Source organism: Strix aluco, chromosome 3 (assembly GCF_031877795.1).
Source record: "Strix aluco isolate bStrAlu1 chromosome 3, bStrAlu1.hap1, whole genome shotgun sequence".
NCBI classification, from domain to species: domain Eukaryota; kingdom Metazoa; phylum Chordata; class Aves; order Strigiformes; family Strigidae; genus Strix; species Strix aluco.
This window is the reverse complement of record NC_133933.1, coordinates 106,076,126-106,100,730: the sequence shown is the minus strand read 5'-3', so window position 1 is coordinate 106,100,730 and position 24,605 is coordinate 106,076,126. Positions and strand designations below refer to the sequence as shown.

General features: G+C 41.1%; 1 protein-coding gene across 12 annotated transcripts in view; it reads left to right on the top strand.

Annotated features, from left to right (window-relative positions):
* The window catches only part of MLIP (muscular LMNA interacting protein), a 130,684-nt gene that overhangs the window by 84,023 nt on the left and 22,056 nt on the right, over window positions 1-24,605 (top strand). For 9 of the 12 annotated variants that reach the window (XR_012622666.1, XR_012622662.1, XR_012622661.1 and 6 more), the window contains 3 exons: window positions 1,818-1,862; window positions 15,093-15,224; window positions 20,195-20,383. Coding sequence is in view for 4 of the 12 variants with exons in the window: in XM_074819881.1 (XP_074675982.1) it covers window positions 1,818-1,862; window positions 15,093-15,224; window positions 20,195-20,383 (366 nt within the window). In the remaining 8 variants the exon portion in view is untranslated. The remainder of the gene's footprint in view (window positions 1-1,817; window positions 1,863-15,092; window positions 15,225-20,194; window positions 20,384-24,605) is intronic. The other 3 variants (XR_012622663.1, XM_074819883.1, XM_074819882.1) reach the window with 1 other exon arrangement.

Below are 24,605 nucleotides of genomic sequence, written 5' to 3'. Positions count from 1 at the left end.
TCAGGGATGATACTGCTGACTTGTAATAATAATATAATCATTCTCTAAATAAATTACTTTTATGGCTATTGAGTGCCCTAACATGTATACTTAGTCACTGTATTTCCATATAATTACTGTCACCAACAAAAGCTTTCTTAACTTTAATTTCAAGTTCTAGCTAATTCCCACTTAAATTATTTTAGAAACAATTTCTCATGATTAATTGGAATAATTACTTTGTATATTATTGACATTTTTGCTCTTTTTGACAGTTCTAGTCTAAAAACATTTTTTTAAAGTGTTATAGACATGACACAAGTAAAAAAATGAGAGAACATGAAGCAGCTAAAAATGCACACAGGCATGAAGAAATAAATAGCGCTTTTCTTTATCTGTGGTCTGCTGTGCTTATATACATTTCAGGTAACCCCTCTGAAATGAGATTTACTCTTAATTTGCACCCCTGAAATGAGAGAATTTAATTCCAGCCTGATTGTATCTGTAGATCACTTTCAAGTGCTTTGATGTTTTTAAGCTCACAATGAGACTGGTCATCACAGTTGGTTAATGGTATGAAAGAAAGTCCCTAGTACATAAGTAACCACTAGTAAAAACTCTAGTTTACTCTGTCAAGGGCAGAAGATGTACTTCTTGTAGATTTAGTGCTAAATCACAGCTGTCCCTGTGTGGGTGGGAAGGTTTCCTCCACCAGTGGCTGTGTTTAGAGATGTGAGTGCTCTCAGTGAGGAGCACAGTCTCTACCATGACTCATGGTGATGCTGTTATCACCATCAATGTAGGAATAGAACCAACAGGACCAGGGAGTGATTAAACATCTCTATTTAGCACTTGGGAGACCATGTCCAGAGTTCTGTGGTCAAATCTCTGCAAGGTTTTTCTCACAGGTCAGCAAAGGAAGAGCATGTTCTTCCCTCTCCAAACATGCTGGGATTGTTTTTCTTCTTGAAACGGTGAGAGGAACATACAGTTAAATTGATAAAAATCCAACTGTAGTGGTACTTCTGCAGAGGGTGCAGTCTGTAATGTTACTGACTTGTCTTCTACTACAGTTATAACATCTAACCATTGTATCTAGTACTTTTTTTACCACATACTGAAGAATATTCACATTTTAGAGTCTCAAGGCCTCCAAGTCACACCTACATCAAGGAAGGGCATGTTATTTGTACAGAAACACTGTATTATCCAGTGGAACTCCTACAGAGCTTGAAGAAGTTGATTGGAAGGATCAGTGCACCAGAAGGTCTGAATCTCACCACTACACAGGCAAATAAGCATGTGGCACATGGCTATTTCACATACACACACACACACTTTGCATTCACCACATTTACCCTTGATCTGGAAAATAGGGCTTCTGCTGTTCAATGTATACTCAGAAAAAAAAAAGTAATGCTTGAGTAGGATTGTTCTGGTTTTCATAGTGTAAAGTCAGAAGGATGAGAAGGTTAGATGGAGCTCCCAATACAATTGATAGTGTTAATAACATGGATGCTGCAAATTAACAGATAATGGCAGGCTCAGAAATATCAGGATTTATGTTTCAAGATTAGATCAAGAGGAAAAAGTGAAATTTTGTTGTACTTGGAAAAAAGTATCCCTAAAATTTTAACAACAGGCATTCATATTTGATTATACCCAGAAATAAACTGGAAATTACAATATTTTAAATTCTCTTACCAATTGTATGTCACTGCATCAGCGGTAAAAGCTTCTGTACCTAAGCATACTGCTGTCCATGGATTTTTCTTCTGTCATCACTGTAATCACTATGATATTGTATGTAATATGGTATATATTTACCTTTTTTGCAGGCCAGCCTTTACAAATCAGCACCTATGGTAACAGAGAGTCAGCTGGTATGTATTTCACAGCTGTGATACACTGTTTTTCATAATTTACACAAGCACAAAATCTAAAGTAAATATTATTTACTTTCTTAGTCCTTTGAAAGAAGCTGCAGTCAATATCTTACAAAGCTGCATTGCTTCTGCAGAGCTGCTTTACTTTCTTCTGTACTGAATACACACCTGTTTTAAGAAACTGTAAATCCTGACACTACTTATAAACCCATGGACTAAATGACGAACTAGAGAGTCTTGCTGAATCTTGAGGTATATGACAACTATAGAGTCTACTGCCGGTTCTTGGATTCTTGTAATATTCCGCTTCTACAACTTTGTTTATATGCAACGATGTTCTGGCATCTATTTTCTTATTACACGCTGGTTTAAATCAAAGCTGGCTTAACTAGTGAAAAGCAAGGGTAAAATCAAATAAAAAAGGGGAGATTATTAATCAGATTTTCATTTTAGCTCTGATCACAATTTAGTCCTGTTGGAGCCAAACTTCCTGAAGAAGAGTCAGAAGAGAGGTCATGGAGCCTGTCCAAGTGACAGTGACCACTAATGAATGCCTAGGAAAAAAAATGAGAGGTGGATAAGAAATTTTCCTCACTGCATTTCAGCTAATGGAATTTTAGGAACTTCCTGAATCAATTTCTTCTGTTTAGTACTTTTTGACCACTTCTCTCATGTTTTTTTCGAGTTACATTTTGAATCTTGTTATACTTTGGTCTCTGAAACATTCTGTAGAAATACGGATTACTTTTAAATTATGCATTGTGTGAAGTACTTTATTTCTTTGTTTTAAACATACTACTTGACCTCAGTTCTTGTACTGAAACAGCAAATAATTGTTCTTTCTTCACTTTCTAAATACTATTAGTGTTTTTCTAGGTATTGACCATAATACCCTATCAGCCACCTCTTTTTCATACATAAAAGTCAAAATTGCTTAGTCATTCTTTGAGAACTATGGATACTGTGCCATATTTTGGCTTGATGATACTTGTTGCCCTTTTGGTACCATTTTCAGGTTTTTGTTTTTGAGATTGGGAGACTAAAACCATAAACTGCTCGTGTCTAGCTCTGAACACAGAGCTTCCTATTTACATGATGACATGATAAGGTTCTTTATTGTTATTTCTATTCCTTTCTTAATTCCTAGTGATTTTTTTAGTTCTTCTTACTTGTATTGAGCAGTAAGACAATGTTTGCATAAAACTGTATACAGTAAGTCCAAGATATATTTCCTAATAAATTTAGGATGTAGTTTAGTTTTTCCCTGGGAAATGTATCAATGTTGAATTCAGTTAAGTTTCACCTGCCTTTCTATCATTCATTCACTCACTCAGTATTATAAGATCTCTCTGTGATTCTTTGCACTGATATTTTGTTTTTGCTCCCTTGAACGATTCAGTATTACCAGCAAACTTTGTCACCTTACTAGCCGCTCTTTTCTAGCTGATGTTCATCCATAATTTAAAGCCCAGACTTCAGAGCACATCTCTGAGGAACTCTATTTGTGACTTCTCTCCACTGTGAAATTTAAACATTTATTCTAGTCTTTGCTTCCTATGTCTTAACTGTTCCATAGGAAATATTCTCTTTTACTCAGTAGCAGTTTCATTGCCTTAGCAGACCCTGCTGAAAGACCTTCATTAAAGACTTCAGAAATCCACGTGCAGCATCACTAAACCTCCACTGGACTTTATGCTCTGTGATGCAAACTCATTTTATTATCCTTGGTCATGCTTTTAGGGACATGCTGGGAAAAAAAATGAAACACTGAGCCTCACATAAGATGACCTGTTGATTCTCACTTGGTTTCATCTAATGTGTGTTCCTAGGTGCCGAAAGATTCTCATATCACTAATTTAAATATAACCTACATCTGCCATATCAGCCAACTTTCTCGAATCACTGACTCTTTAAAATAACTGTAAAAGATTTATCAGCCATGAGTGCCCTTTCAGAAGGGATTCCCTATTATTTGTCCAAATGTATACTAATTCTGTTCTTTCATGTAATTTGTTCCAACTACTTTGCACCGCTTGAAATGTCACACACAGTGAGCTGTGATTCCCTGTCCCCTTCAGGATCCTGTAGTAAAACCTGCCCCATAGTTGCCACTTCTCATTCTTCTGGTGCTGATTATGCCTGAAGGAGTAAGTTAAATACCACAATTCATAGTGTGGCAATTTCACACTGGAATTGCTTTACAACTTTATTTATTCCTTCCATTTTATTTGCTCATTTTATTCTCAAATCTGTCTTATTGACACTGCACTTGAGGCAGTTCCTCCAAATTGTTTTTTTGCCAGTGTGAGAACCTCCCTAAGTCTTCCTGTGATGAAAGCTGAAGTGAGGAATTAATTTTCAGCCTTGGTCTCCGCTTCTTCATGGATCTTTTTTATGTCTTGATTGTATCTACTGGCCCCATAGACTTTTAGTTGTAAGGCAATTCAGCAAGTCTTTTTCTCAAAGACTTTCTTGGCCTAATATATGACATTGTTATATTATGGGCTAGAATTTTTTTCTTTCTTTTTTTTTTTTTTTCCCCCTCTGGACTGTATTTGAATACAACTTTGGAGCCTCTTACTCCTTATTCCTTTTTTCACTCTTTGCACTGCTTTTTGAACATCTAGTATTTATTGATCTCTTAAAGTTTTCTTATAAAGTGACACACAGCTTCTCTGAAACATTACTGTCTTAGGCAATATCCTGGTCATTTATAAGCACTTCATCCTTTTGGCAGCTCCTTTGATTTTTTTTCTTTTTTTTTAATAACTATTTTAATTATTTAACTATATATTTTATTTCACTTATTTTAAATTGCTATCACTACAGTGGAATTCTTGTGCCTGCTTTTTGTTCAGACATCAGTGCTGTCTCTGAGCACATTGTGATCTCTTCATGAATGATTCTTCAGTAGTAACATTTTGACTTAGAAATTTCGCAGGATTTATGATTCAGCTAATTACTTCTCCTCTTGTGGATTCTCTGACTAGCTATATACCAGGGACTGATTATTTATGGTGACCAGAAATATTGTACCTATACCTCTTAATTATGTGACTTTCATCCAATGGACAGGCAAAGTGTTGAGCATGCCACTGTGACTCTCATTAACAGACTTTCTACTCTTTTAAAAGATGACTATGAGTGACTCATGATAACAAAGTGCAAAACCATACCCAGCGCGCCAACACTACACACAATATTGTGGTTATCATTAACTATAACTTTTTTTTCTTTATATATTAAGCAAATAGGACAAAATTCATGTGGGACCAGTCTTGCATATCTTGGTACCATTTTCCTAGATTTTTTTGGTTCAGACATTTTAATGCTACAACAGTCATTCATGGTTTTTGAGTGTGCAATGAAAGGATAGCCCTGGGGAGCGCCAGCAACCAGGAGCATGGAAATCAGAGTGGGAAAACAGTGTGTGGAGCCTCAGCCAGGGCATGGCACAGCAGTTGGTGTGGCAGTTCGTGCGGGAGGGTGTGCAGGGAGGGCGCCTCTTCGAAGGAGGGACATTCCACTGGCTGAGAGGAGACCCTTGAAGTACACACAACCCAGCAACTGGGCACCATTCTGTGACCAGCTGCACAGGCCAAGGACACTCACCCTACCTGGCCCTCAGGGCAGGATGGCGGGCACTTGTCTGAGAGCAAAGGCTGGGGGTTCTGCACCATCTACACCAGTGGTGGCCAATGCCTCCACCCAGACAGAGTTGCTGAAGGGAGAAGCTGCAGTGCAGTCCTCAGAGTGTAGGAAGTGCCCGGACCTTTCTCCTGGGACAGTGACAGGCAGCAGACCTGCCTGCAAAAGATGTGCCCAGGCGGAGGACATCTGGCTGAGCTGTAGGAGGTGGTGAGAAGGCTGCATAGCATTGAGGCTGAGAAGGAGTTAGGTAGCTGGTTCTAAGCACTGTCTGCTGTGGACCCACAGCCCATGGCCAAACAGCCAAAAACTCCCCCACAGGCACGCACAGAAGGGAGGGGAGCCAATAATGCAGGAGAATGGAAACTTGCACAGGCAAGGACCTGTAGGAGGAAGAGACTTCCCCTGAAGCCTGAGGTGCCCTTGCAGAACCACTTCACCGCTCTGCAGGCTGAAGAGGAAAGACCTGTCACATCAGGAGAGATGCTGGAGCTGAGTAAGGCAGCCCAATCTGATCCCCGTATAACAACCAGCACAACTGAGAAAAGACAACGAGTGGTGGTAGTAGGTGACTCTCTTCTGAGAGGTACAGAGGCACCCATCTGCTGACCTGACACACTCGAGAGAGAAGTGTGCTGCTTACTGGGGGCTTGTATCAGGGATGTCACCAAGACACTACCAAGCCTTGTACAGTTCACTGACTATTATCTGCTGCTGTTGTTTTACATTGACACCAGTGATACAGCCAGGAGCAGTCTGAGGAGTATCAAGAGGGATTACAGAGCCCTGAGAGCAGTGGTAAGGGACTCTGGAACACAAGCAGGTTTTTCATCAATCCTTCCAAAGGGAAGAGGTTTGAAAGGGCCAGTCAAATCTGGCAAATCAACAGTTGGTTATGGGACTGGGGCACAGCTACTTAGACCATGGGAGTCGCTTTGAGAAACCTCGGCTACTGGTGGCTGATGGGGTCCATCTGTCAGCCTCATGCCTGCAAGGCTATGATCTTATTGGCATCACAGAGACGTGGTGAGATGGCTCCTATGACTGGAGTGTTGGAATGGAAGGATACAGGCTCTTTAGGAAGCACAGGCAGGGGAGATGAGGAGGGAGTATTGCCCTCTGTGTCAGTGACCAGCTGGACCAGCTGCCTGGGGATGGATGAAGAGCTGACTGAGAGCTAATGAGTCAGGATTAAAGGGAAGGCCAGGACAGGTTACATTATAATGTCAGTCTGCTACAGGCCATCTGATCAGGAAGACTGAGCAGATGAGACTCTCTATAGGCAGATAGGAGCAGCCTCACATTCACAAGCCCTGGTCCTCATGGGACTTCAACCACTCTGATATCTGCTGGAGGGACAACACAGCAGGGCACAAGCAATCCAGAAGGTTCCTGGAATGCGTTGATGATAGCTTCCTTCTCCAAGTGATAGAGGAGACAACAAGGAGAGGTGCTATGCAGGACCTTGTTCTCACCAACAAGGAGGGGCTGGTGGGGAGTGTGAAGATCAAGGGCAGCCTTGGATGCAGTGATCATGAAATGGTGGAGTTAAAGATCCTTAGGGCAGCAAGGAGGGTGCACAGCAAGCTTGCTACTGTGGACTTCAGGAGAGCAGACTTTGGCCTCTTCAGGGGTCTGCTTGGCAGAGTAGCATGGGATAAAGCCCTGGAGGGAAGAGGGTCCCAAGAAAGGTGGGTAATATTCAAGGATCACCTCCTCCAAGCTCAGGAGAAATGCATCCCAACAAAGAGGAATCCAGGCAAAAATGCCAGGAGGCCTGCATGGACACACAAGGAGATCCTGGACAAACTCAAACACTAAAAGGAAGCCTACAGAGTTGGAACCAAGGACAGGTAGCCTGGGAGGAATACAGAGAAACTGTTTGAGCAGGCAGAGATCAGGTTAGGAAGGCCAAAGCCCTGATAGAATTAAATCTGGCCATGGATGTCAAGGGCAACAAGAAAAGCTTCTATAGGAACGTCTGTTAAAAGGAAGACTAGGGAAATTATGGGCCCTCTCCAGAAGAAATAGGAGACCTTGTTACGTGGGTCATGGAGAAGGCTCAGGTACTCAACAAATTTGTTGCCTCATTCTTCATGGGCAAGGGCTCCAGCCATGCCACCCAAGTTGCAGAAAGCAAAGGTGGGGACTGGGAGAAAGAAGAACCACCCACTGTAGGAGATGATCAGGTTCAAGACCACCTAAGGAACCTGAAGTTGCACAACTCTGTGCAACCTGATGAGATGCATCTGCAGGTCCTGAGGGAACTGGCGGAGGAAGTGGCTAAGACACTATCTGTCATATTTGAGAAGTCATGGCAGTCCGATGAAGTTCCCGCTGACTGGAAAAGGGGAAATGTAACCACCATTTTTAAAAAGGCAAAAAAGGAAGACCCAGGGAAGTATACGGGTCATTCTCACCTCTGTGCCTGGCAAGATCATGGAGTGGATCATCCTGGAAACTATGCTAGGGCACATGGAAAATAAGGAGGTGATTGGTGACAGTCAACGTGGCTTCACTAAGGGAAAATCGTGCATGACAAATTTGGTGGTCTTCTATGACAGGGTTACAGCGCTGGTGGATAAAGGAAGAGCAACTGATGTCATCTACCTGGACTTGTGCAAAGCATTTGACACTGTCCTGCACAACATCCTTGTCTTTAAATTGGAGAGACATAGATTTGACAGATGGACTGCTAGGTGAATAAGGAATTGGCTGGATGGTAGCACTTGAGTTGTGGTAAACGGCTCGATGTCCACATGGAGACCAGTGACCAGTGGCGTTTCTCAGGGATCGGTATTGGGAAGAGTGCTGTTTAACATCTTTGTTGGTGACTTGGAGACTGGGATTGAGTGCACCCTCAGCAAGTTCACCAATGACACTAAGCTGTGTGGTGCAGTTGACACGCTGGAGGGAAGGGATGCCATCAGGGCAATCCCAAGCACAAATACAGGCTGGGGGATGAGTGGATTGAGAGCAGCCCTGCAGAGAAGGACTTGGGGGTGTTGGTGGATGGAAATCGGACTATGAGCCAGCAACGTGCATTCGCAGTCCAGAAAGCCAAACGTATCCTGGGCTGCATCAAGAGAAGTGTGGCCAGCAGGTTGACGGAGGTGATTCTCCCCCTCTACTCCACTCTTGTGAGACCCCACCTGGAGTACTGTGTCCAGCTCTGGGGTCCCCAACATAAGAAGGACATGGACCTGTTAGAGTGAGTCTAGAGGAAGGCCATGAAGACAACCAGAGCACTGGAGCACTTCCCTTATGAGGACAGGCTGAGAGAACTGGGGTTGTTCAGCCTGGAGAAGAGAAGGCTCCAGGGAAGCCTTATAGATGCCTTCCAGTACTTAAAGGGGGCTACAGGAAAGTTGGGGAGGGACTCTTTATCAGGGAGTGTAGTGATAGGACGAGAGGGGCAAGGGTTTTAAACTGAAAGAGGGTAGATTGAGATTAGATATAAGGAAGAAATTGTTTATTGTGAGGGTTGGTGAGACACTGAAACAGGTTGCCCAGAGAAGCTGTGGGTGCCCCCTCCCTGGAAGTGTTGAAGGCCAGGTTGGACGGGGCTTTGAGCAACCTGGTCTAGTGGAAGGTGTCCATGCCCATGGCAGGGGGGTTGGAACTAAGATGTTTAAGGTCTATTCCAACCCAAACCATTCTATGATTCTATGATTTATCAGAATGTATTTATATACAAAAATAGTAGCAGAGGAGTCATATATATTTAGAGCAAATGCAGAATGGTATTTTTATATTTTGTGAGCAGGTTTAAATGATAGTAACAGAAACAACTCAGTGCAAATTAGTGCATGAAAAAGATTGTGGATATGAGTTGTAGGGACTCATGTCTGGACAGAAGATGAGTTCAAGCATCTGAAGGAAGAAAATTATTAGAGAAAAATAGATAAAAATGCTCATGGTCTGGTCCAGGAGTTAAATCTGGAGTGTTTCAGTTAATATCTAGACATATTTTTGTGGATTATTTTATTCTGGAGTATTTTAGCATGACTTGGCAGCTTGAAATATTTCATGGTCTTTGAACACTGATGAATATCTTCTGGAAGGCAGAACCTGCCATGGGTCTATATCCATACTTTCTCAAACACCAAATTGTAGGCACTGCTAAAGTGAAATGTGTCAGTTATACTGAGGAGTGGTCCATACAGAGCCATCACGCTACCATATCAATACATGATATACCAAAAGAAAATGTGAGTGAAGAGAACTTAAATGTGCTAGAGTCTCCTAAAGAAAGGGAGGGAAGCAGAGAGGGAAACAAAGAGCAGTGTTAGTGCTAAGGTCTTATCCCTCTCCCTGCCGCCAGCCTGGGCAAGTGAGCAGCACCTGGGCAAACCTGCTCCCTTTTCTGGTCCCAGACTTACATACTTGCTCCTCTGCTGGTCCCAGAACAGCAGCAGAGATGAGTGCCTCCTTTACACTACTCTTACTGTGGGTCTGTCCCCTTTCTCCAGCTGTTGAAAAAAAGACTCATCCCTGTACTGAGTAGAATGGAAAAGGACTAAATCTGTTGATTTTAGTTTGGGCTTAATTTAGCACAGAGTTGGTGGAAATCATAATACAGTACAGTATCAGCCATCTTGTTGAAAATTCAGCTGTTTCTTGAAATGCAAGTATTTCAGTATGAACAAAAATAAAGGCAACTTGAATTTCAAACAGGTGACTGTCCTTGTTCTCTGTGCTCTGGTGCAAGACCTGCCGCCGTTTCAGCATGGAGGTGGAGAAAATAATTATCCTTCTTTCCTAGGCTTCTCAGTGATGTGAATGATTTATTATTTAGCTGGAGGAAGAGGAAATCCTTTTAACCACAGTTATATGCCTACACACCTTAAAATCTAGTAAAGGAGAACTTCACTGTAGACTGATACACTCCCTAGAATGTTTTATTGCATTTTTGCAAGTGTAAGGCCTCTACAGGAAAATAAAAATAAACTAATAAGTTCAATAACAAATTTATCTCTGTGAAGACTAATTTGTGGCAGGAAAGAAATAGAAGGCAAATATTTTAAGGTGTTTCACACTTCAACTAGACAAAGCATCTATGTTTGTATTTTTAGGGGAAAAAGCATCTTTTTGCTGGCAGTGGAAACTGCAGTACTCCTTCATGACAAGAGAGCCAGTCCCTCACCATCTGAAGGCAGGTGCTCTCAAAAATTTAGAGGCTCCTCAGGTGACTCTGGCTTCTCAGTGCTGATAGAATGTGAATGCATTGGCTGGGGCATGGTGTCTTGCATACTTGCCCCATCTGCCTCAGGGTCTCTTTCCCTGAAACAGTTTGCTGGAAAAAAATGGAACTGGAAAGTTCCTCTCCATGAAGGAATTCTTTGGTTATCCCATTTGAAGCAAAAGGCTTCAAAGACTACAAAAGACTATTTGTACAGAAAAACTAGATATAAAGGCTATGTAGGCAAACAGATAGGCTTGGTGCTTGCTATTTGTCAAACAAGGTCTGATGAACTCAGAGCAGAATGGAAAGAAAGAAGGTAGCTAACTCTTTTATCCCAAGGCTAGCTCTCCTGTTTTGTTATATATTTTTATCTGATCATGTCATATTTTTGTTAATCATTTGTCTGGTTTTCTCAGGGGCACGCTGCTTCAAAACAGCACTGCATTGAAAACATATTAAAAAGCCAATTTCTTGTTAAACACTAAGAGGCAACTTTTTTGTTTATGGGAAAGCTGTTCAGGTATCCAGAATGACTTAATGTCTCTGTAGTTACACAGAGCACTGCAGAGTGACTGCAGTCATTGCTAGCCAGCAAAGAAGGGCCTGGCCCTATGTGGTCTGGAGATCTCTAAATACTCTGGATAAGAGGAAGTGACAGTGACTCAGACAGGAGAAACATGGGACTCAGAATATTTTAAGCCTCTACTGAGAGGAATGGGGTTGCAACTAGGACCTTACTCACCAGTTTCAGCAAGGTCTTAGGGACAACCAGTGTCATAATAATAGAGGAAAAAATTAGAGGTGAACATGCCCATACACCTGCCAATGAGAAGTTCAGTCTTCTGACTTTTGAGGCAACTATCATGCTAGGCTCATTTTCATACAGCCAAAATATCTTCTGTCTTTGAATAAGTGTGGCCATTTCCATGCTGCCTATTGAGATGCACCCTGGCCCAGCCTATCCTCCTGTTTCTGACTGTGAACTTGCTGACCTGGGCCAAAACTGTGCCAGGGAGCACCCTGGCACTGATTCAGTACAAATGGTTATGGGTCAGCTCTGGATATTGTGTCTTGGCCCTTGTGTAATTTGCTAATAGGGCTGTAGCAATATGATGGTGAAGTGATAAGGCTTGGACAACCGGCCCAAGCCAGAGTTGACCTGTAGATGAATCCTGTATATTTTATAATTGATAACCATTGTGCTAATAGGTATTATACTAAGTTATAACAAACCATCTATTCTGATATAAAAAATGCTAAAGTGTTGAAGTATTGAAGCCTGAACAACAGGCCCCGAGCCAAGCTGCTAACTTAGTATGTAGTCATTAGCGAAATATGTATGGTCATTAATGAAAGATGTAGCTTATATATCAAATACTCATTACTGACGATGAATGTTATGAAAGCATGTCTATCCTGAATGTATCTTTCTTCTTCTTTGTGTAGGGTTAAGTTAATAAGGCTATGAAGCCAGCTGTCTGGCCTTGGGACCAGATGTGTGGCCTTGATCTAAAAAGAACATAAATTAGATAAGCAGGGAAACTCCCTTAGCTTCTCCCTTGAGCCCTGGTCAGGCTCTGGCGGAATGACACCAGATATTTTCCACTCAAAACAAAGGTGCCACTTATTCTGGCTTGCTGGTTTGGGGTATATAAGGCTGGACCCGCTTGCAGCGACTTTGGATGCCTCACCTATGGGTGGACGCACCGCATAGGATTTCCCACTTGCCGGGACAGGCTCTCCAAATCCTCACTGTAACTGGGGCTCCCCAGTGTCTGCGGATCTGGATGATGGTAACGTATGCAAGTGGTGATGTATCATTCTTAATCACTATTCTCTCTCTCTGGTGATAATGATTTGATGCATTACCCTGTATTTTCCTATTTGTTTACTTTAAGTGCACTATTCTGTCTTTTCTTACTGTATGTTTTCTGTATTACTCTGCTACATTATTTAGTTATCCCCAGTAAAATATGCCTACTCTTTTCACTCTGGTGTCCGAGTTTAATTGGTATCCTTAATCAACAAAACAGATGGCAGCCCATTGCTACCATAACAGCCTTTACCATTTTTCAGTGCTGTTGCAGGAAGACCAACACTTTCCTTAGCAAAACTAAGTCTTAGCTTGTTTCTCAGCAGTGTTAGCTGTGCCACCTACTATCAAAGAAAAAGTTCAAGCTTTTAGTTTTGGATCAAAGATTTTATACAACTTGTCAGGGCGCTAATAAAGCATTTCAAATTCTGGTTGCTGGCTGATATTTGTCATTCTGCTAGCAGAGTCAGACATAAACATATGACTCAGTCAGCACTTGAGTGTGCAATGTTGTTTAGAAAAAGCTTCCTTAAAAGCATTTCTACAGTGTGCTTTTGGAAGAGGTTTCCTACGTAAGGAGAGTAGCTTATCCTTGGTGATTTCAGGTACCTCAATGGGCTTTTAATTGCATGGTTACATGGTGTGGAGGAGTGCTAGAAGGCCATGGGTCCTTTGTCTGCGTAATGATGACTTGATAACAACTGTAGCTTTCTTTATATTTTTATATTTACCTTTGTGTTGAAAGCCAGGAGTCTTTCACTTTTACAAACTCTTCTCAGAAATCTTGGAGAGGAAAATGATTATTTTATGGTGAATCTTACAAAGAAATAGTCATGAACGACTGTAAGTTCATTAAATGACCACTCTATCTTTCACTAAATTTACCTTTTTAATGAAAAAGTTTAAGTTTTTAATGCAACTTGGCAGTCATTACTCTTTTAAAAAAGTTAATTTCACCTCATGGCTTATTTTTTGCTTTCAGTTGAAAGTGTTTCTTCTTACTTGACGGGCAGATGAAAGGGCCCCAACCTGTTGGAAAGGAGGGAGGGGAGAAAACACAAAGCTAAGGGAAGATATTTTGCTGCCTGGGCTTTGGTCTTCCCAAGTGTGTTGTGCTCCTTCTGGCTCTGCTGCCTTCCTCAGCCCCTGAGCACTGCTCTGTCCTTTCCCAGGGCAGAGTCAGAAGTGTAAGACATGGGGACATCTCCTGCCTCCTGCACCCTCCCCTCCGATGGGTGCTCCTCTTGCCTGGTCCTTGCTGAATGCCTGCAGATCTTATTTTAAGGTGATCCATAACTCAGTTTACATGATACATCCAGCAATCTCAGCTGTATCATTTTAAGCTTACATTCACAGTAAGCTTCTCTTTTTTCCAGACAGACTGCTTAAGTGTATTGCTCTTATAAACAGACAGCATGGTGTTATTAAATGTACATAGTCTAAACCTTACAAATAAATCTAATGGCAAATCACATTTCTTCTCTTCATTTTTATACCCTGCTGGGTACTGAGGATGGGGAGCTGTGAAAGAGCCTATTTCTCAGTCCCAGATGGGCAAACTGCCTCTCTGGACTGCAACCATAGAAGGAGCTCAGCAGCAATCCTGTTGTTATCTGTATCAGTTATGACAAAGACCGCCCATTTTCTATGGGGTAGCCATAACAGAGGAGAATATAACTGACTTTTTTTAAAGTTTAAATTCAATCACAGTGCCCTCCAGGACTTCAGTACTTACCAAATTCTAGTGAGAATGTACACTTTTTCCTTCCTTTTCTTTGCTTACTGAACAAGTTGTCTGTTTTAAAATTAACCCCTAGCCTCCATTTAGAGTTTATGCCTCAATCCATCATGTCAGACTTTACTGTTAGAATTCTGAAAATCACAGATGTACTAAAATAACAAGTTAGTAGTAATTTGTTTGGTTGGCTGGTAGCTAACGAAGAAACTTTTTCTTGATGAAATAATCCGATTTATCTGAAATGAGGTGTATCACACATCCATGGTGATTAAATTCTCTAAAATTGTACTTTTCCAAGATTTTGTCAAAATACAGCATGCAATCACTGGTATTATTCCCCAGAAATACTTTCCCCTAATATGTTGCTGCCTGGGTGTAAGTTAACAGCATCACATGTTGCCTTTCCTTGTTTCACAGTTACTCTTTTGAGGAGCCCAGAAAGGAATTTGAAGTGTGAAAGCAGATGTGTGGCTGTGCATAAAGTGTGACTTGATGAACTTATCAAGATGCAGCTGAACAGCTAGCAAAAACAGCCAGCAAAGCCCACAAACCATAGTCTGACAGCCCAGCATCTATTTTTGTGTGGGTAATAAACAGATGTCAGTGGCGAGGATCTGTGCATAAAAACAGCTCTTGCCATTTTTGTCCACAGTCTGTATTAAAAGTAGGCCAGGCAGCATGACACCTGAATAATTTTGGTGGTGAACCATGTTATTAATAAAATTTTAAAAAATCTAGTCAGCAAAGCCCTGCTGGAATTGACTTGTCTAACAGATATTCTGTAAATTGTAAAGTATTTTATTTTGTTTTTCTTCTACCTCTTTTCTCCTGGGTATGCTATAGGTCAAGACAAAACCTGGTGTCATTCGTCCCGTGCTGGTGAAAGGCAAGAGTGCACAGCAAAAGGAGGAGCCCTATCAACCCAATCCTTTTAAAAAGTACCTTGAAGAAATCACTGATCAAGATATTGAGCAGGTAAGTAACTCTCACTCTGAATGATTTTGTAGCCTCAGCTAGTTTCCTTAAAGATGATGGAATAATCTTAGATCCTTATTTTGTTCTGGTCTCTTCTTTTTTTGCAAAGTTAGATGATTCCCCAAGGCTCCTGAAGGAGTGTCTCCAGGCTGGAGATGGGCAGCTGGGGTTTATACAGGAACATTTTTTTTTTTGGTGATCTAAAAACCTGTATGTTGAGGAGAGGACCTTTGTATGATGTCTGTAGAAAACACTGTACAAAAGAAAGTGGAAATCCTGTGCTCCCCTGTCAAGCAAGTGTCTGGATCAGATCTACTAGAAAGCACTTCCTCCATTTGGGGTCCAGACCTGAATCTTCTCTAAAGAGAAATGAGGACAGCAAGGACTGGGCAAAGTTCACTCTTCCCTCTTCAAGGGAGATTGCAGAGGAGCCCCAGTGAGCTTCCATCTCACTCCCCAGTGAATAGCTCCCCCAGGTCTGTATTCATGTTCCTCCACTGTTTGAGGGGACATCTCTTCTATCATATGCAAGGGGCATTAATGGACAGCCACAGGGCAGCAAAAGTGTCTTCTCCCACAGACCTCTTCATAAAGCCATAGGATCACTTTGCAAAAACACATCTTGAACTTTCCTGACCTGTATGAGGCATGATCTCAGAGAAACCCTGGATAAATGGTTCTGTCAGCTTTTTCTCATGCATTTGTGTTTGTGTGAATTATTGTGAATTAAACCTTAACTGCGATACATAATCTGAATGTCCCTGTGGGAGCTTATTATTAACCTATCCAGTATGTTCGGAATCCTCCATCTGGAGGATAGTAAAATGAAGCCAATAGTCCTCTTGTCAGACATGATGTGAATGAAATACCTTGCTAATTGATTTTGTCTTACTTCTATGCCTCTCTAGTCACATTAGAGAGAGACTTTAGCAACAGCAGTCCTCTCTTCTTCCTGTTAGAACTGAATTTTTTTAAGATTTCCATTTCAGTTCTTTCCATACCTCCCCCTAGTTCTGACTTGCTGTAGGAAAATCACAATGTTTCTCAAGAGTACTGCAGCATTACAGAGAAAGATTTATTTGTAGTATTAGGGGGTTCCAGCAACACGTGTGGGTGGCATCAGAAGGTTTCTAATTCTATAAGTTTCCATAGAATTTAGAGTTTCTGTAAAATATAAGAAAAACTGAATAAAAATAATGATTTACAACTTGTCTCTGCACTTTTGAGGTTGACAGTGAATATTTGACTTCAGAGACTACAGGTGAGCTCATAATGAGTTTTTCATCCTTTAACTTACTGAAACTCTTTGATGCCAAGGAAGGGAATTCACCCTTCCACCTGGGATGAAAGAGGAGGAGAGCTGACCTAGAGCTGCTGCTAGAGAACTTCTGGTCTAGGCCACCTCATCAGGGCTTTTCTGCAAAGGCAGGGGCAGCTCATACCTCCCTTTTATCAGGGCTGGGCACAGATTCTGCTGGCTATCATTTTGCTGATGAAAGAACGATACTATCATCACCAAACTTTGTATTTTCAGGCAAATACAACCTGGGGTTATTGCCATAGTCTGAAGCTTTATGACATTTGAAACTGTGAAAACCAGTCAACTTACACCTTATAAATTACTTATGATACATATTACTGAAGTACTGAGGACACAATAAGTCCACCAATAAATGTGGTTGTTATAGCAAATGCCCAGATTAGTTTATATAAAAGCTATGTATTAAAATGAACTAAACACATTACTTTGATAGATGACACTGATAGATGGAAAAGTTAATTTCACAATGAATATTTTCAGTTTTGCTTCCTTTATTTAAAAGAACAATGTCATATGTTTTAAAGTACTGATAAATTGCTTCCTAACCTAAGAAATACCACAGGTTGTTGTAAAAATCTTGTTATTTTGGGATATCTCTATTAAGACATCTTTGTTCTGAAAAACAAGTATTTAGGCCTGTATCTAGATGGATTCACTGACTTAACAGAAACTGTTTTGTTTGTGTGAGAAATGGCTATATGATTCTAGTGGTCATCTAATACAACGATTAATAGTACAATAATAGCCAGATCTGGGGGAAACACTAAAGTGCTGAACATGACAGGATATGCTTATGATTTCAGCTCTTGCCTCTCAGAGTAGGTCTATGGTGCTGATATAAGTCCCTTGTGAATGAAGACTTGGGTGTCCACATGAGTATGTTCACAATCTTACAGCATCTGTGAAACTCTCCTGAGGGGTTTTAGTGCCTGTAATAGCACTGCAGCGCTGCCTGTGGAACTGGGCTCGGTGCCCAGACAACAGCTTGAAAATTGAGGTGGTTGTCTCTAACCATGGCGTTGTTAGCCTATAAGGACACATTCTCCCTCTTCACCTGCTCTCAGTAATTAGCATTTTTGGCTGCAGAGTGTCTGGCTTCCAAAGAGTGGGAGGGGTGCACACCAATATTACCCCAAAATCAGGTAAATTGACTGCTTTCATGGGATATGGGAGCTGGGGATTAAAACTAGGAGACTAGCAGCTAAGCTTTCTGCTTTCTGTGGAAGAGTCGGTGATGGTGATAGTTCACTTGTCCTCAAATAAGAACATAGCAGACATTTACTGTGGCTAAGGGCAAAATTGCTCATACTGTTACTGATTTTCCCTGGTTTTCTTTGGAGATTTCCCCAGTGCTGCTGGGAGGTTGAGCTCTTACATTTCTGTTCTCTCCCTCTCTCTGCATCTTCTTTTCCTTTTTTTCTAATACCATTGCCAACAACACCCTTCTGAGGTGATGTTGCTGCCCCTCCTTCACCCAGCCCATCTTGAAAGGACAGACCCTTTCAGGCTGCATCTTTGAGGATGGTACAGACTAGACGAGGTTCCAGATAGCATCAAGTTTATTAGCTTCTCTCTTTTGTTTTTTCTTAGGCCTCATCAGTACCTCCCCTCCTTGTCAAACCTCTCAGTGTGACACTGAGCACTGGTAACTATGTGGATGACATTCAGTTTGAGACATAATGATGCAGCCAGCCATAACTGCTGACCTTCATCTTTACGTCCCTGTGTTAAACACATGCTTTTTTGCACAACAGAGTAGCTTGTTTGCTTTTCACTTCATTAAGAAACATCCCCATGTGGAAAAGGCCATTTCCCTTGTAAAAAAACAGTAATTTTTGCTTTAACAGGGAGCTGTTCTCATGCAGATAATCCAAAGTAATGGAAGGAGACAAAAAGAGATTTCTAAATTAGTAAAGATTGTCTGGAAAGGATGTAGCTCAGCTCACAGATAGCTCTTTTTATCTGTGTTCTGGGTATGCTGTATATAGATTGACACTGGTGTGCCAATAAAATTTATAAACCAGGGAAAAATCTCATTTTATTTTGGCTTTTTCTCAGTTTATGCTGCCTTTTTTTTTTTTTTTTTTTTTTTTTTTCCCCCGGGCACATATACAACTTGTAGCACTGGGTATTCAATGGATATCCCCCCATGAAACACTTGTTAGAGACAGAGAGTAGTGTTTCTGAGGTTCCAATCTGACAGTGTTAATCTTCCAACATTTTTAGATGCCCTTACTGAAGATGGTAATATTGTTATCATGAGAAAGAATTTTTTTCTTCTTGCTTAGAACATTTCAGTAATGTTTAGGAATTTTGCTGTTATGCTCCAATTTGTTCAAAAAAACACCATAAAATATGCTATATATGAGTATATGTAACTCATGAGAAGCGCTGATGTGACAGCTTCATGAAAACTTTGGCTTGAAACTGTGGAAACAGAATCTTTTTTTTTGGAAAAAAATAGGGCATTTTGTTACATAATAATATGAAATCAAATCATAATGAATGTTAGATAATTCATGTGCTTGCAAATATTTATTTAAAAGAATGTACGTAGACTTCTTTGTCATTAAAAAAAACCCCACATTGGGCATTGGAAGAGAAAGATAAGGATGAACTAAAGAGATATTAGTTACACTTGTTACGAAGCTGTGCAGCCAGTTTGCCAAGGTTTATCATTAGTAGAAGTAGGGCTGGTGCCTCTAAGGAGGAGTGGCAGGAGGCAATGTTGGTGTGGAGCAAGTGCTGCCTGGTTCCCTTCCAGCCACTCTCGTCGCTGCTGAGCTCTGATCTGCTCGTTTGCTCACACTCACTCTTTTGGCGGGTGATACATTAGCTTCTGCTGGAACTAATCACAGCTCTTGTCACAAATTTTCTGGGTCTTGAGCTCAAAGGCACAGCGCACAGGGGAGTTTCTGGTCTAGACTCAGTCAGCTGAGTGGGTGAGAATTTGGGATGTATTTTGTCAATGGCCTAGACAAAACTCAAGCACAAGATTTGTGCCAAAACCTGGGTATGCCTCCTTGACTCTATCCCAAATCTTTTAAAAAAAATTTTTTTTTAGAGGATTTTATCCGTTAGGTGAAAAACATATTGTTTTTTTTAACCAGAAACACTATTAGCTGCTGACAACTTGCAGTTGTGAAATATATTGTGTGCACCTTCACTGGTTTAACATTTAAATGGCTGAAAAGGCTTGTTAAAAAGCCTGAAGTGCTCCTGCCAGTACGTAGGTAAGGCAGACTTTCTTTTGTACCTCTCAGACACTGTTTCCAGATTGATTTTGCTTCCAATCCACCCTCTCAGAAAATGTCCCAAAATGTTGCCATTTATCTTAGCATATGATCATTCTGGGCTTTCCTTCTCTGTCACTTGAGCATCAGTTGAGCTGCAAGAGGGAGATGCACTGGAACCCAGATGAAGCATAACTGGTTTAATGGGACATTTACAGGAGGTTTTTGTATGTGTACTTTCATGCTGATGAAAGTGCTTAGTGTAAAGCAATTGTCTTGGCATGAAGGTAGAGTATCTTTAATCATCAAGCCTTATGAAATGTAAAAACCATGCAAGACAAGCACTTTGCTTTCTGTCCAAAGCTTCCTTTTTGCATCCATTAATCTGTTTCTGTTTACTGTTCTTTTCTTTATAGGAGACTGCTCTCCTACACCCTCTGTATCCAACTAAACTGATCCCTCCAACTAAGTCCCCTTTGCGTCCTTCATCTGTCTCCCTCGCTGACTGTCTAAACCCTGGACCTTTCAGCCACTTGTCTTCCATCACATGTGATGTTCATGAGAATCCTTATAGCCCTTACAGTCACAACTCTTTGTACAATAAGGTGAGCATGAAGTGTGGTGTGACTCAAGAGCTTTGTCAGCTTTTATCCTTTTAATTCTAGGCAGAATTCAGCTGAGTTATTATGATTCAGTGCTGGCAGGTGCTCTGGGAGATGCATCTCAGAGGAACTTGTGTCTCCAGTGTCCCTGGAGGTATTACTGTTTTTCCTCCCCTCAGTACAGCTTTTGTTGGGCTTGCTTCGTCCAGACCAGCTAGTACAGGGCTCCCACTACTCTTCATTCAAGCTATTTGTTCTCTAAAGGAGGAATAATCTATTTCATCCCTCATACTCAGAGTACATTTAATATTTACCCATACTAAAAAAACGGGCTATTTCTTTTTCTTGGGGACTGAGGGAAGGGAAGCTACCTGAAAGAAATACAGGCTTTTCCAGTTGCTTTATCTGTCATCCTGACAAGCAGTTGTCTCTTGCCAATGCAAAGGTAATCACACCCTTGCTGAAATTTGTGTCTTTTTTGAAACAGCAGTGAAGAAGTGAGACAAAATCTCTGAAGTCCAAGGTGTGTGGGTGACAGGGCTGGCTAATAAGCTTTGTAAGGTGAAAACCAGGCCCTATGTCTTAACTGACATCTTTTCGAAGAGCAGCTGGCATGAGGTATTTACAATACCTGAAGAGACCCCCTGTTTGGTGTTAGAAATGCATCATTTGTGGAAGTCTGTGGAAGATGCTGTTTGGACCCCTCAGATGCATCACTCCCATGTCCTCTTTTTCTAACACAGAATCTGTCTGCAAATGCTCAAACAATGCCTGGAGAGATAATTTCACACCGAGATGTACAATGTGCTTTATCTGGGATGCAAGAGGTTAAAACACAGGCATTAGGTACTGTTTCTTTAGGCTATCATCATGATTTTCTCATCAGAGGAAGCACCAGGACGAAATACGTGTTATAAGTTTCAGGTACATTGGCACCCAAGACTGCTTTGGAGAGAAGTATCACCTCTGCAGAGAATGTATGTTGGTCAGCTGTCAGACTCTGAAGAAATGTTTGAAAATTCCTTCTCTCCCCATTGACTAGAAACATAATTAAGGTTAATAGGTAATATCAACAGTGTCTGAATTTGGCCCGTCTGTCCTGTGGGATTTATAGAATTTACTATTTTACCCACTTGTTAGGATGGACTAAAACTAAAACTAAACTAAAACCAACCTTCCATGCTGTCTGCGGCATCCTGAACAAAAGCACCTTTTCACATCTGCTAGACTGGGTTTTGTTGTTTCAATTTTTACTATGGGCTGACATGTTTATTTAGGCAGCAATGATTACGATCAAGTATTTTTCAACAAGTTTCCTGGTTTCTGGCAGGGCATTCACATGAACAAACAAACAGTTCATATGACTGCTGAAGACAGTTTCTATAATGAAACTGGGTATTTGCTGTTGCTAATGAAAATACTGTTAGAAGCTCAGAAATTTGTACAGGAAGACAAAGAAAGTTTTCTGAAGATAAGACAGTGTAATTTTTTGGTATATCATGTTAGATGTTTCCTCAAACAGGGATATTCTTGCTGAATAATTGCTGAAATAAGGAAATTTTGCTCCTGCTCTAATTTCCTATAGCACTGTGCACCCAAAACTCTTGAATGCAGAGGTCATAGGACAGCCCAGCCTGTGTATTTGCATTCCACCTATATGGTGATGATTATGATGCCTCTTTATTCACAATTTTTTATCTCAAGGAACTTTTGTGGTTCCAAGCAACCTTTGTGAGCTTTTCAAACTGACAAATGCAGCCACACCTCTCTGATGTTAGCAGGTTCTTCCTGTACAATGTAAATATGAGCACTACATCATCTTTTTGATTTCTTCCATTTCCCTGTATAACATAAATTTGCTCTCTTACTTGGGTAATTATTTTCTGTCCACTGTTTAACAAAGGTGTTTTACATGGTTTTCCTATAAACTTCACATATCTGTAAACAGCTTTTATTTTTAAAAATATATTTTTTTAATATATTATGTATATTTCAATATTCTTATTTCCATATTGAACTCTGACACTCTGTTTAAGTCTGCAACTTTCCAAGGTTGAGCAGCATTATCCATAGGCCAGAAGTCACTGAAAAGTGCTGTATCAATCAAAGAAAATCTCAGGGGATCATTTAATTTTACTTCAAATATTTCTGCAGCAGCATTCTCCTGGCAAAACTGACTACTTGCGGCTTGGATGGGCACACGCTTCGCTGGGTAAAAAACTGGCTGGATGGCCGGGCCCAAAGAGTTGTGGTGAATGGAGTTAAATCCAGTTGGCGGCCGGTCACGAGTGGTGTCCCCCAGGGGTCGGTTTTGGGGCCACTCCTCTTTAATATCTTTAGGGATGATCTAGACGAGGGGATCGAGTGCACCCTCAGTAAGTTTGCAGATGACGCCAAGTTGGGTGGAAGTGTTGATCTGCTCGAGGGTAGGGAGGCTCTGCAGAGGGATTTGGACAGGCTGGAGCAATGGACTAAGGCCAACTGTAGGAGTTTTAATAAGGCCAATTGCCGAGTACTGCACTTCAGCCACAACAACCCCCAGCAGCGCTACAGGCTTGGGGAGGAATGGCTGGAGAGCTGCCAGTCAGAGAGGGACCTGGGGGTGTTGATTGACAGCCGGCTGAACATGAACCAGCAGTGTGCCCAGGTGGCCAAGAAGGCCAATGGCATCCTGGCTTGTATCAGAAATAGCGTGGCCAGCAGGGACAGGGAAGTGATCTTACCCCTGTACTCGGCACTGGTGAGGCCGCACCTCGATTACTGTGTTCAGTTTTGGGCCCCTCACTACAAAAAGGACATTGAATTACTCGAGTGTGTCCAGAGAAGGGCAACGAAGCTGGTGAAGGGTCTGGAGCACATGTCGTACGAGGAGCGGCTGAGGGAACTGGGGTTGTTTAGTCTGGAGAAGAGGAGGCTGAGGGGAGACCTCATCGCCCTCTACAACTACCTGAAAGGAGGTTGCAGACAGCTGGGGATGAGTCTCTTTAACCAAGTAATAAGCGATAGGACAAGAAGTAATGGCCTCAAATTGCGCCAGGGAAGGTTTAGACTGGGTATTAGGAAGCATTTCTTTACAGAACGGGTCGTTAGGTGTTGGAATGGGCTGCCCAGGGAGGTGGCGGAGTCCCCATCCCTGGAGGTGCTTAAGAATAAAGTTGACTTAGTGCTTAGAGATATGATGTAGTTGGGAACTGTCATTGTTAGGCCAATGGTTGGACTGGATGATCTTCTAGGTCTTTTCCAACCTAGACAATTCTGTGATTCTGTGATTTTCAACGGTTATGTCATCAGGGAGCTAATTGGGAGGGCTATGTTTTAGATGAAGCCCTAGTACTGACCTGCTGTGACAATTTAAGCAAAAAGGTTCACACATTTGGGCTTCTGGTTGACTTCCCACTGCTGTCCCTCTTGTTGTGTAAGTGAAATAGGCTCTTGACTTTGGTCAAGACCACATGCAATGATAATGCTTGTGTTTCTCCAAATGCATCTCTTAATTTAGTTAATGTAGCAAATTGTCTCTTCCATCCCATAAAATTTAGTGAAAATCTATGGGAATCTATGATGTTAACCATGATTAGTACAAAAAAAAATCAATAATTAGATCTTCTGAAGCAGTACTGATGAGAATGACAAAGATTTTTAAGATGAATATCTTTTTCGAGACTTCTTTGGAGAATTTTTAGTATAACTCAATTTACTGTTGATTATTCCCTGTGATTAAAAAAATTTTAATTATTTAATTATTTGCAATAATTTTGAAGTCTTAGCCAATGAAGATAAAGTTAACAGATATAATATGAGACAACTCAAGTGTCGGAGGTAGGTAAGATTTTTAAGCATTACTGGTAGTACTAGTAAATACCTTTAGTAAAATGTACTGTGTTTGTGAACTGAGGTCACTCTCTAGGTACGTGTGGCCCAGTACTTTGGGAAACAGAATAATCAGATGTCAGTACTGGGCTAGTTTAATACAAACAGAGGTTTGTTTACACAAGGAGTAAATATTCACCACTTAAAATATTTTTTTTATTTTTCTGTTTTGGTGTATAGTATTAACATTCTTTGATAACCAAATGAAGATTAATTTCAATCTTATTCACATGATCAATATTTAACATTTGAGTTAATATATGTTGATAAAACCCCTGACAATATTTGCCTATTATTTCTTGCAATAACCCTGTCTTCTGTGCCACCCAACTACAGTCTGAGCTATTCATGTTTT